The 12438-nt window shown below is 40.0% G+C and overlaps 2 protein-coding genes across 3 annotated transcripts in view; both read right to left on the bottom strand.

The window, feature by feature from the left end:
* LOC126849880 (3-phosphoinositide-dependent protein kinase 1) overlaps positions 1-12438 on the bottom strand; it is a 287984-nt gene that overhangs the window by 186065 nt on the left and 89481 nt on the right. For both annotated transcript variants that reach the window (XM_050592218.1, XM_050592219.1), the window contains exon 2: positions 8182-8220. In XM_050592218.1, the coding sequence (XP_050448175.1) occupies positions 8182-8220 (39 nt within the window). The remainder of the gene's footprint in view (positions 1-8181; positions 8221-12438) is intronic.
* LOC126849903 (dexamethasone-induced Ras-related protein 1) overlaps positions 1-12438 on the bottom strand; it is a 460128-nt gene that overhangs the window by 390596 nt on the left and 57094 nt on the right. The gene's annotated exons all lie outside the window — the stretch shown is intronic.

Here is a 12438-nt window from a genome sequence, read left to right as displayed (position 1 = left end):
ATAAACTGTAAAATAATATGAATTATTTTTTGACCGCATAATAAAAACAAACAATACGTAATCGTATTTTTAATGCAGCTGCCTACTTTTGTTCTCCCTTCGTTCTAAATAAAACACTTGTAATCACAGATAGAGGAAGAGCGCAAATCTCTATTTATAATTAAATCCCTTTGCGTTTCAAGACGCCGCCGTAGTAGGCGTATAAATCATTGCCCGGTATAGAAAGGAGCCTCTCGATAAAGTCGAATAAATTTGCACTTAATAAAGCCGAGCCGATTCATCTTGCGTCACGATCTCGGGCTGTTTGTTCGCGGGCATCCTTGCAAAGTTCATCGATCGCGATACAATTGTGTCGCGATGCGGGAAAGCGCTCGCGTTTCAATCGGGGATTAGCGAGGCGTACCATGTGGGAGGTCTTTCTGATCTTTGATATTCCGATTCGTAATATCGATTCATTTGTTCTACGTTCCAGCCTCTTCCCATCAACACACGTGTCGTCGCGCGCCAAAGTTACAACAGCAAGAAGGAAATCGACAGTTCGATTATCGATGCAGTGGGGTTTATCGAACGGCAATGTCACATAAATTACAAAGAAGTCCAAAAGTCGAATTCAAATCCTTTTCTGTCTCCGTCTCTTTCGCAATCAAAATTAATTCCCGCTATTTTCATTTGCGTAAATACGATAATTTATTATGTACCTTCCCACTTAACTTTCGCGTGTTTATTCTTGTTTCATTAAATACATTAATTATACACATTCGAATGAGTATTAAAAGTTAAATATTAATTATAACGATCATGACTGTTGATTCTTTTCTAAAATTGTCGGTATAAGATCGTAAAGATCTATATTGACTAGTTTTGAGAAATAAATAAAAATTGATAAGATTAATCGTGGATTTATTGAACGATCAATTTTTTTGATGACATTTCTCTTTAATTATTTCGACACAAAATATCTCGCATTTATCGCTTTTTATTGCAACATAGGGAATAATCGATTTGTCAAAGGCGCGCTATTTTCGCAAACATCCGATTTGATAACAAGGCGCAATTTAATCACTCGAAAATCTGCTTGTTCATTGCTTGGAACACGCGTGAAAAATATATATACGGTTATAAACCAATTCAACGTCGAGATGTGCAGGTCAAGCGAGACTTGTCGCCATTCGGTGCAACCGGAATGCATTGCCGCTAATTAAAGAGCACGCTTACGCCAATGGGACACATATACGCTCCGCTATAAATAGCCGTGTTTTGCCAGGAGTTTTGCGCGTAACGCGTGCAAGCACGCGCGTGTCGCGTTTGACTATATATCGCGCGGCGGACACGTACGTGAAATCGTAAATACACGATGTACGTTAAAGGAGCACTAACACGAGATGACGTCAGCGGTGGCGGATTGAAACGTCGCGTAATTGGAAGCCATCGATGCTAATGGCCACAAGGATCAAAGGCAAAGCGACGACAAAAGCGAGTCGAATCAGATATCGTAGAATTGTTCGCGTACCCATTGTAATTGCTCCGATAAATAACGAGAGAGAGAGAGAGATATTTTGATCGAGAAAAAAAAGTATGATAATATATTCTCAAGTAAACGCGTGTATCGAGGAAAATTAAATACCAGACACCAGATAGTGATCGTTCTTCCGATATGATTGTGCTGTAATTTAGCTCGAAATCCGCGTATCCTGGAAAAGGTGAATTACTTCGGTATATCTCGTTCGAGATATATTCTTCCGTTTCCTTATACATACGATGCTTGCCAAACTTTTCTTTCTCTCAGATGGTTATTTATCGATGCGAATACAATGGTGGATACGCGGGCGTGTTTCGCCATTTAGATCCGCGCGCCGTGATTTAGAGCGGATCGGACAGTAGATCGCGCAGTCGGGCGCAGAAGCGTGGTACGATTAATTTCGACAGGTGGGTAGAGTACCTAAACACCGCATCGCGCGCCGACGATTTTCGATATATATATATAGAGCCGCCGACAAAGAGTCGAGTTAATTGTCGGCCGCGAACGAGGAGGGGTCGCACACGGTCGATTGCTTTTTCGGCGAGTAAATATTTTAAAAAAGTGGGTTGCTGCGCTCGCGGACGCTAATTCGCGGACGTACGTGTACGCATGTATTTATGCACGCTCGCGTTTTTTTCCGCCAGTATAGCCTCCTGTATCTTGGTGTACGTACATATATGTGTGTGTGCGTGCTCCGTGTGTGGCGTACGCTCGTGTTTCGTCCCACGTGGAGGGTGGCAGATCGATTGTCCTTGCCTCTCAAGGCTGCTCCGCGGAGGGTGGGTTGGAATAGAATTTATAGCATACGCCGCTGGCATATTAATAGAACCGACAACAACACGTCTAGCGGCGAAGCCCGCTGCCAATCCAATTTACACGACGCGACGTGCCAGTACGCGAATATACGAAAATAAGAGTCGCATGACGACGATGCGCCTTGTCGCGCAACCGTCGAAAAACCGGCGGAGGGGAAGAGGGGAGGGGGGAGGGGGGGTACATTTCGTTTCCGCGAACGTCGGCGTTTACATCGATTGTAATTTCAACGACGGGAAAACCAAGGACGCGGCTATATTATATACGAACGTATCGCACGCGCCAGGAATTCACTCGTCATCTACAACGCGCACACTTGTAACAACTTTTGCGTGTGTGTGTGTGTGTGTTTATATTTAAAAGGCAAAGATCGACAATGTACAATTAAAATCTTAATCGTTCACGAGGGCTCATAGGCATGCACGACGCGACTGCGGTAGCGGCACGTCCTCTCGGGTGACCATCGAACTAGAAAAAAAGTATGACCGATGATGTCACGCGGAGCATACACGCGAGCGACTACGATGGATGATTCCCATGGGGAAACATGATGGCACCGCGATTAACGTAATCCGTTTCATGGTCAAAGTCGTCGGTTGAACCGCGGCTTCTACCAGGCCTCTTCCCGGCGCGAGGCTCGCTAAACATTGCCCGGCGCTATCAAGGAAATATTGTACAGCGTTGGGCGTTGTACGTGCGCGTGTGTATGTGTGTACGTGTATGTAACGCGCGTAAATAATACTGTACCACAAGAATTTTCTTTACAGTATGGAGATACAGCTGGTGAGCTGGAAATGTGGTAAATACTATGGAGCGTTCTTTCGCGAGAGGTGACAAGCTGGATCAGTACTTAGGGGACTCTATAATGAGACTAACTCAGGAGAGACTAACGTGTAGTTATACTGTGCCATGAATTTTCGTACAGTAACGAAGTATATATGCCACGCGATACTCACGCACACAGGGTAACTACGGGCTACTATCGCGCTTGTGTGTGTCATGTACGTGCTGTACTCTCATCTCGCTACTACGACGTATACATCATGTCCGCGACATACACAAGAGAGAGAGAGAGAGAGAGAGAGAGAGAGAGAGAGTGCGGATGGAGATTACTATGCGGGACTATAAATCGCGCTCGACGCGACGCCCGGTTCGCGCTCGTGAGCGTTTAAAATGCATTTTATACATCACCGGAGCGCAGGAGAGAGACTCGCCGCCGATGGCTTTCGCGTGAATTCGCTTTGGAAATTACGAGGTAATTCGAGCGCGCGTCAGCGAGTAAAACGCGCGCGATAAAAAGTAAAAGGGACAGTTATTTATAATCAGGTTAAATGGGACTCGTTTGATTCCAGCTTTCGATTAGAAATGGAATGTTACCGATAATTCTTGAGATCTCGAAACAAAAAATTAAAGAGGCATAGCCGTTCGAATTTTCGAAATATGAGTACATTTTCTAGACTTTTTTTACAGCGCAGCAATTTGATAAAAACTTTTTTTTTAACCATATTAATACAATATTATTAAATATCTAAATAAAAATTTTTATCTCCAAAATTTTTTTTTTTTAAGTTACACAAATATTTGCGTTTTTCAATTTTAGGCTAAATTAAGATAAAGTAAAAAAGAGAAAAAAAATTTCAACATGCTGCCATTTTTTTATTTTTAAAAATTTTGATCTGATTATAAATCTGTAAATATTCGCATAGCTTTAAAAAAAATTTAAGCTAAAAATTTTTATTTAAATATTTAATAATATTATATTGATATTGTAAAAAAAAAAAAAAAATTTATCAAGTCGTTGCACTGCAAAAAAATCTAGAAAATTTACTCATTTTTCGAAAGTTCAAACGGACCCCCTTACTGGATATATATACATGACGGATGTTCGCAAACTGCACGTATTTTTCACGTCGCTCTTTGATACATCGCTAATCATGTATAGCCGATAATTAGTTACGGGATCCACGAAATGCAATTATTTTGCGGCGGCGGTGCCGGCGGGAAATCGCGTTTAATAGTCGCGAGGAAATAAAGAAAACCCTTGTCATATATCCTGGTGGAGAATCATTTTCGTATATTATGGCGTACCATGACGCATTATGATGCATTATTATGCATCATGACGCATTAGGATGCACTATTGCGCGTTGGTAGCGCGCTTTGTGCAGTGCGGCGATGTGTCGGACGGTAATGTGTACTACAAGTCTTTCATAAATTATATACCGGGTGCTGTTAAAATATCATTTCGCCATCGCATTGCCGTATTTAAAACGTGTCGAGCGTGCATGAAGATCCGTCTCAATTCGTAATTAATTTTAAAATCTAATAAATACATGTGTACTAAAAAGAATATTTGAATACTTTCGAGTCATAATAAATTTCCTTTAAGGTGACAACGCACGTGCGTTTCTTTAACTCTTATTCAATATTTTCTGTTGATATTTAATATGTTAGCATTATCGACTTCCAAGAAATTTTAACTTCCCAGAAACATTACATATAATCAGATTGTGATAATTTTGCGAATGATACTTATGCGTAAAGTAGTAGATTAATATCGAAATGTCATAAAACGCAATAGCTAAGTGATGGAAAAAAGTATTGTATCCGAATGCCACTGCGCGAAGAGGAATATAAAATAATTATCTTTATTCGATTGCAACGCGCTTCGGTGCATCAAGGCCGACGATAATTACACAAATTATACCTGGTAATCCCGGGGAATTAAATACAAGGTGATGAAATCCGAATGTGTATACTTCGCGCGAATGTCTGCTTAATCACAAAAATATCACGAAATGACGATAACATCGGAGATATATAAAGACGCGTGTTTGCGGTAAAATTGTCGTCGCAAAGAAAAAGAGAGAGAGAGAAAAAGAGTGAGAGAGACAGAGAGAACAGCATCCTTTCCTTACTCCGGCGCATCGTAGCGCGACGTTTACCCATGCATATACACAGGAAAAGAAGAACAAGATCGAGTATATAAGGTGACTCGAAAAGAAGGGAAGTTGCGCCCACCCTCCGGAAACGACGTATGAAGCCTGATGTTAGTGCAGACTTGCGTGCCGTCTCGAACCCCGTGTACCGGGGCTACATCAAACTGCACATTATTCCTCGCCACTACTGTCACGCGGTATTGCAGCGGAAAATCTTCCTAGATCCGTCGCTGATGCGGTGAAAAATTATTTTTTTTTTAATCGGTTTTATATATAGATTGTCGAAATGCTAAAATTAGTAAATATCAAATAGACGATTATATTTGTTTCCAAAAAAAATATTATCTCTGTTCCAATTATTTATTATTATATTATTTCTGAAAAACTAATAATATATTTCTTATAATACGTAAAAAAAAAATTCTAAAATTCTATATATCTGCAACTTAAGTTGTGTGATAAAATTCATTATAGAATTAAACGCGTTCGAGATCGAAATCACGTCATGACATTGTGATGCACTTCGTGCACGTCATATCGGGCCGGCGCTATTAATTAATGGATCTCCCGAGCAAGGAGCGACAAGAAACGCGAGATCTCGTTTTCTCCGCAAGTATCCAATTACGCTCCTCTTTCTTTCTTCTTTTCTCTATTCTTTCTTTTTTTATTTGCACAGCACGATTAACCTGTCAAAACTTATATACAGATCGCGAGATCGGTGATAACATCGAGAATTAAGTATTCGTCACTAATTACGATCAATTAGCAACTGATTCGCAAGACCTCTTTTGTTGCCACGATACAAAAATAATATCCGTTTAAGAGACGCTCTTTTAATTAATATATTATTAATAACAGTTAATAACTTTAATCAAGAAGCGTACTATTAATTCTCATCGACATCGCGTTATTTTCTCTCTCTCTCTCTCTCCTTGTTCGGATAATATATTTTAAACGAAACATGAAAAAAAGAAAAGAACGAAAACGAATCATTAATTTACGATTAACGACCCCAAAGCCATTATCTAATATCATCAATTAAGTTGCATATTCAATTAATTAATAATCTATCGCTAATTGCGACAATCGTTTACGGGGGACAATCGTATTAGCAGGGAAACGTTTTCCGTGTCGACACGTGTCGTCTGAAATCGTCACGGCGGTCTGATTACCGTGTCACGTCACGGGCCCTACGCGCGGGCTGTCACGGTCCCGGGACCACGTGGTTCGTTACATTAATGGAGGGCTAGCGCTCATTAAAACCTAAGGATAGCGCTCGTTATGCCCATCCGATAACAGCACGGTACAGCACCGATTATTATTCACCGATTACATCGTGCAGTGTTTTGTTTCGCCTTCGTTACCGAACCCCGAAGCAGGACGATTATTACGGGAGAGCTTCTTCCTCGTTTTGCCCCTTCTCCCCTCCCATACCTCATTCTCTTTACTATGTTTTTCATGACGATGGCTTTTTAATGCTCGACGTGCGTGGCTCTAATTACCGCGGTGTGAAATCGTATCGGGATACAAGGTCGGCTTCTTTTTCCCTTGGTCTTTTCGTTGCGGACAGTTAATTCGAACGCAACATATTTTTTTTTAAGACAAAGCGCAATAGATTCGTGATACGAAAGTTATCAAATTTTCAATTTAAAGAAGCAGTTGTGTTTCGCGGAGGTGTTTATCGGCCGCTGCCACGTTCTTTACCCTCTCCGTATCTTCATCCCCGCATTTTGCCGACGGAATTCCCGGGTTTAATAAGTGTCGCCTGAATGACGTGAATTAGTTCAATATGTCTGAGGTCCCCGAGGTAGCAACAATTCAGGGCCGCTGCATCGCGTAATTAAAATTACTCCGCGCGTCATACTTTATGCCGAGACGCAGGCAGGCGTGAGAAGGGGTAGAAAATGTGAGAATGTCGCTATAGCAATTCAAGGATCGGCGAAGGCCTCCCTATGCCGAATTCTTCAAAATCGAACAAAAGTTATTACCCAAGTATTTTATATTTAATGACTAAAAAAATTTAATTAAACAAATTTTCCGAGGAGCAGTCCAACTCCAGATTTTTTTTTTTTTTTCAATTTTCGTATCTTGCATATATCTTGAATTTTGATTATTATAATAATTATTCTTATTAATATCCAAGTGTTTTTTATAAGTATACTTTTGTACGCGATTTTTAATATATTTGAGATAAAAAGTACAAAATAAATAATCATCAATAAATTAATTTGTAATCAGTTAACTTGTAAGCAGCAATGTCGCGGATGATCTCAAACATAGTTAGTATTTTTAGCCAATTAGCAGATTCGGTAAAGCGAAAATAAGCATACATATTTCACGGACATTTTCTAACAGGTAGGAGAGACTTTCGAGCATCACTACTCAGTCTCTCGGAGTGGGCCCTTCTTCAGAGAAGTACCGGAACGTACAACTGACTGCACGAGCTTCTCTTTCATCGCGTCCTTTAGCGAACGCCATTCCACCAACCCCTTTCAACCCCCGAGGAGAGTGGCGCTCTTAAGAGATGGCCTACTTTCGATACGCCTGCGATTGCATTTCCCGGCGCCACTCGAAGACGATACGTAGCATGTACAAGCGAGCACGATAGAACACTTAATATCAAGCGATCAAACGATATTGTAAAACAGAGAGAACAAAACGTATTATCGTAAAAAGATGGCTCGAAGTGGGAAAAGAAGATGTTTAATGTTGCTTAAAATCATTTTTGTGATAATCAAATATGAAAATGTGATATTATATTGTCAAATAATTTTATTTAATTTTGAATTATATTTTATATTATAGATATGATATTATAGATCGCTTTGTGTGGCATTCCGATACTAAGACTACTCGCAAAATTATCCCAATCTCAGGAAAATTGTTTCCGAATATTGACTGAGCACTTACCTTAACTGGAGAACTGCTCGCTGCACTGCATTCTTCGATCTGGTGGCAAAAGAAAAATCAAAGTTGAAAAAATCTATATTATATATTTATGTGCAATAATAATTATTATTATTAAAAAAAACGTATAACAATAAATCGAGAGGAAGATTTTAAAAGTACGTAATTTGAACGCGGATCACGATTTATTCATCAAGCGAAAAAAAAAAAACGCCCGTTCGAGAATCTACTGGTCATGAAAATGAGACGCAACAATCGCAAAACGCGGGTCAACAAACCTCGAAATTGGATTCGACGCGAACCAGAGTTCGTGTCTTTTTTACCGATGCAAGAGATACTTGGCAAGGACAAGGCCGGAGGGGAGAGAGGCGCATCGACATATCGCGAAATTCCTTACGGATGGAATTTGACGATCGTTGACTCGTGAATACACCGAGCAAGGAAAAAACTTTTTTTCTGCACAGTCAATCTGTTCTCCCCCCTTTACCCTGCCTAGACTAGAATCGAAGGCCCCCATATTCATTGTCAGCGTGCAACGGCCGTGGCCAATGGCGCGTGGCGGTGCTAATGAACTTCGGTAGCACGTTACCCGAAAGCACGTGGTAATTTCGTATGCGCGCGTGGAGGTTTGCGCGGCAATTCCGGGAGCTAAATAAACGAATTTCGGGAATTTGAGCGGAATAAATGATTGTTACGAAGCTGCGGTGTGATTCCTTAATTCTTTCTTTCTCTCTCATTTCAAAAATTGTTTGTAAATATTTTTTTTTTAATTTTGACACAGTTGATATCTCTATATATTGTTGAATATAGCATAACATGTAATATATAATAGTTCTAAAATTAGACCACTGAATAGCTCGATTGCCCGTGAAATTCTCGAGCGAAGGACAGCGATAACAGTGTTATTAATTAAATTCCATGCGTTCGTGACTAAACCACCAGATGCGTTCCACAATTGATAAGCAGCAGAATTAAGCATCAGATAATCGCTGACATCTCAGATTACAAAAATCACGTAACACGAGTTTTATTGCGCATCAAAATTCCAAAACGTTCGTACGTGCTTACATGTCGATTAACTAGGTGGGAGAAGAGAGGAAACTTCCGTATTCGAAAAATCATTTTCTATATATATATATATTATTCAATATGATAATTCACATTAAATTGACATCAAGAGAAATATTAATGTGATTGTCATTCTCCCTCTATAACAAGTGTCCATTTTCTCATATAAAATTTTAATTCCAAGAGTAATTCTGATGGCTTTTCTTACTAAAAATTCGAAAATATATCTGACATTAAATTTTTGACAAAGAAATGTTCAAGAGTGTAAATTCATTATTGAAATTATTGTCGCGAGAAGAAAAACGACTCCGAGTTCAATTTCGAGAATATTCCCAATCGTTTTAATAGTTTTCTGCGAAATGGAACATTTTTCCGTGTAACAAAGGAATCAATGACTGCGGGGCGAAGACGAGAAAATATCGCGTAAGACCGCAATTTGAGGCAATCTTTGTGCGCGCGAGCACTCCGGGATTCTTCCGCCATATTTCGGGCGCATCGCCGGCAGACGTGACTCTCCTCAAAATCCCTCTGTAATCGAACGGGAAATCCAAGAAGAGGACTCCAACAGAGTCGCCCGCACGTACCGGCGGGGAATAACAATGAAGAGGGACAATAGTAATGGAATTATCTTCCTGGATAGTCGTTCTCCCATTGGCAATACAATCGTCGACGAGACCGAATCTCAAGTGTGTTCTCTCTATCTTTCGAGACCGTCGCAGGCCGTCCCGGCTCGGGTCGTCGCTCAACCGATGGCACGTGGCTAGGTGCTAATGAACTCTCCGTGAGTCACGTTTTAAAAAAGACAAAGACGAAGAAGAGGACACGGACTCCTCTCGCGGAAACGCGAGAATCCCGAAAGCCAAAGTTGCCGAGTTCGCAAATTAGTGGCGTTCCTGCAGTGTCTGCGTGTGTCTTTACAAATTTTTTTCTCCTCTTATACTTTTTCTTTCTCTCTCTCTCTCTCTCTTTTTAACAGAATTGCGCTCGTAGCAAGAAATTCTTCTTCCACTCTGTGCGTTAATGTTTTTTAAGCAAAAATAGAAGAAGTCTTCAAAGTTTTGCCAAAGTTTGCGAAAATCGTACTTGCGAGCTAAGTTGTTGTTTACAGTTTCATCACGATTCTTCTTTAGAAAAGCAATATTCAACTTGCAATGTAGATATTGTAAATTTTACATTCAATATTTTTCGTTTAACATGTGAACCTTACGAACAAACATGCGAGAACTTAAATTAATGTAACCATAATAGTGACATAAAAATTCCATGTAATTATTTAAACATAAATATCGTAAAAAATAAATTATCAAGAAAAGAAATAACGCGATACAAATATGCTCGCATTAAACAATCGCGTCTTAAATAACGGTTCAAGCTGAAGCAAAAAATCAACCACGGGATATTGAAATACTAATATGTCGAAGATAAGCATATGGGAAAAGAGAGCACGTCGTAAAAGAATGCAAATCAACGAAGCCGCGGACGCACGAACGGAATGAAAAATAATCACTCGATCGACTCGAATTAAAAAGAATCCCTCGGTCGAACATCGATCTCACTTTGGTTACCACCCGTGGGCAGCCGATAGTAATTAATCAGCGCACGCGGTGCACGCCGATAATTAGAGGTACCGATCGACGGGCAATTAATACGCCTCTTAACCGCGATCGGCGATCGATCATGGAAATGTTATTCCCGCGGGAGATGCAGCACGAGAGAGAGAGAGAAGGGTTGAAATCTCGCGAGTTATAGTGACAACGGATTAGCATACATTAAAGACGATGGAAGTTCCGGGAAGTAACTTTTACTGTCTACAGGAAAAACCGCGCGCGAGTTTTCGCGGAATTAAAAATTTAGAGCTTTCAATTTACAGGCAGTTCATAAGCCGCACGCCATAGTTGAACCTTCTCGCAAGTGTTCCAAGTGACGTGAAAGCGAGCGTAGAATTGATCTAAAAATAATATTCCACGTGCGATTAATATACGTGTATACCTCATCACATATCTCTTTCTCTTTCATACGGGCATAACTTTAATCACGGGTATTAATTTTTGACGGGCATTCGCCGCATTCCACGTACCTATCTATCTATCGCAATTCGCAGAAATCTATCCGGTTAATTTTTAACATCCGATCGCGAGAACAGCCAGTATTCCTTCCCACGAAATTTATCGTCGCGATAATTCATGACAAATAAAAAGAAGGAGGGAGAAAAAAAATTCTATTCATTGCGGAAAATTTGCGAGCGCGCTCATAGTACTGCTAATTAAAGGAATTTAGTACTAGTAGTCGTAAAATTATAAACATCAAGAACATCAGGCGCGTGAGCGTGAGAATGTAAATTTCGCTTTAATACAAATGTTACTTCAAAGGCGTTACCTCGATTTTTCGCGACTATTTGTGTCATCTCTGTCAGAATAAAAATTCATCGAATATTAAAGTCGTCAGAAACGCGCCTCGAGTCTAGTCTCTCGACTAGAAGAGCACCATTGAAATTGACGGCAAAAAGTCTGTCGATCAAACTGTCGAACCCTTTCGAGAGGTACTATTAGCGGCTATATTTTTCCATCGATCGTCCCCGAACTCGTCCAACAGCTCCTTACCGGAAATAGAAAGTCAAAAAGATTCAACCCGAAGCCGGGGCCCTGGTCCGACATTGTTTTCTGAAAAAATAACGGAAGCGTAAGACGTTTCTAGCACGCATGCACGACGAAAGAGGAAACGCCAAACATCTTTATCTTCCCTCCCTCGTTTTTCTTTCTCCTGCCGTTCCTCGTTCCTTCCGCCTCTTTTTCTGGGCATGCACCTTCCTCTCTCGTGCATAACGCATCCGTTGCATTCTCCGCTCGCGAGTTTAAAAACCTTTCTGCGCGTGCGGCTTCTACAGAAATGGTCTCAAACAACTAATCGCAAGAAACGTCAAGTTTCTTAACTTGTACCAAAAATCTGGTGAATTAACTCTTAACTTTTAGTAAAAATTCATGGACGCGTTTCGACGTTTGCAACATATATATATACGATATAACACACACATTTGTACAAAGTATAAATTTTTTAGCAAATAAAAATATAATTTATAACAAATATAATTTTGTGTAATTTTGTGTCGTAATGTATTATAAAATTATATATCTTACATAACGTAAAGAAAATTATAAATTTATTTAAATTTATAATTTTTTTATAAATAATTGA

This window comes from Cataglyphis hispanica, chromosome 5 (genome assembly GCF_021464435.1).
Source record: "Cataglyphis hispanica isolate Lineage 1 chromosome 5, ULB_Chis1_1.0, whole genome shotgun sequence".
Lineage (NCBI taxonomy): Eukaryota > Metazoa > Arthropoda > Insecta > Hymenoptera > Formicidae > Cataglyphis > Cataglyphis hispanica.
This window is presented reverse-complemented; position numbering and strand designations above follow the sequence as displayed.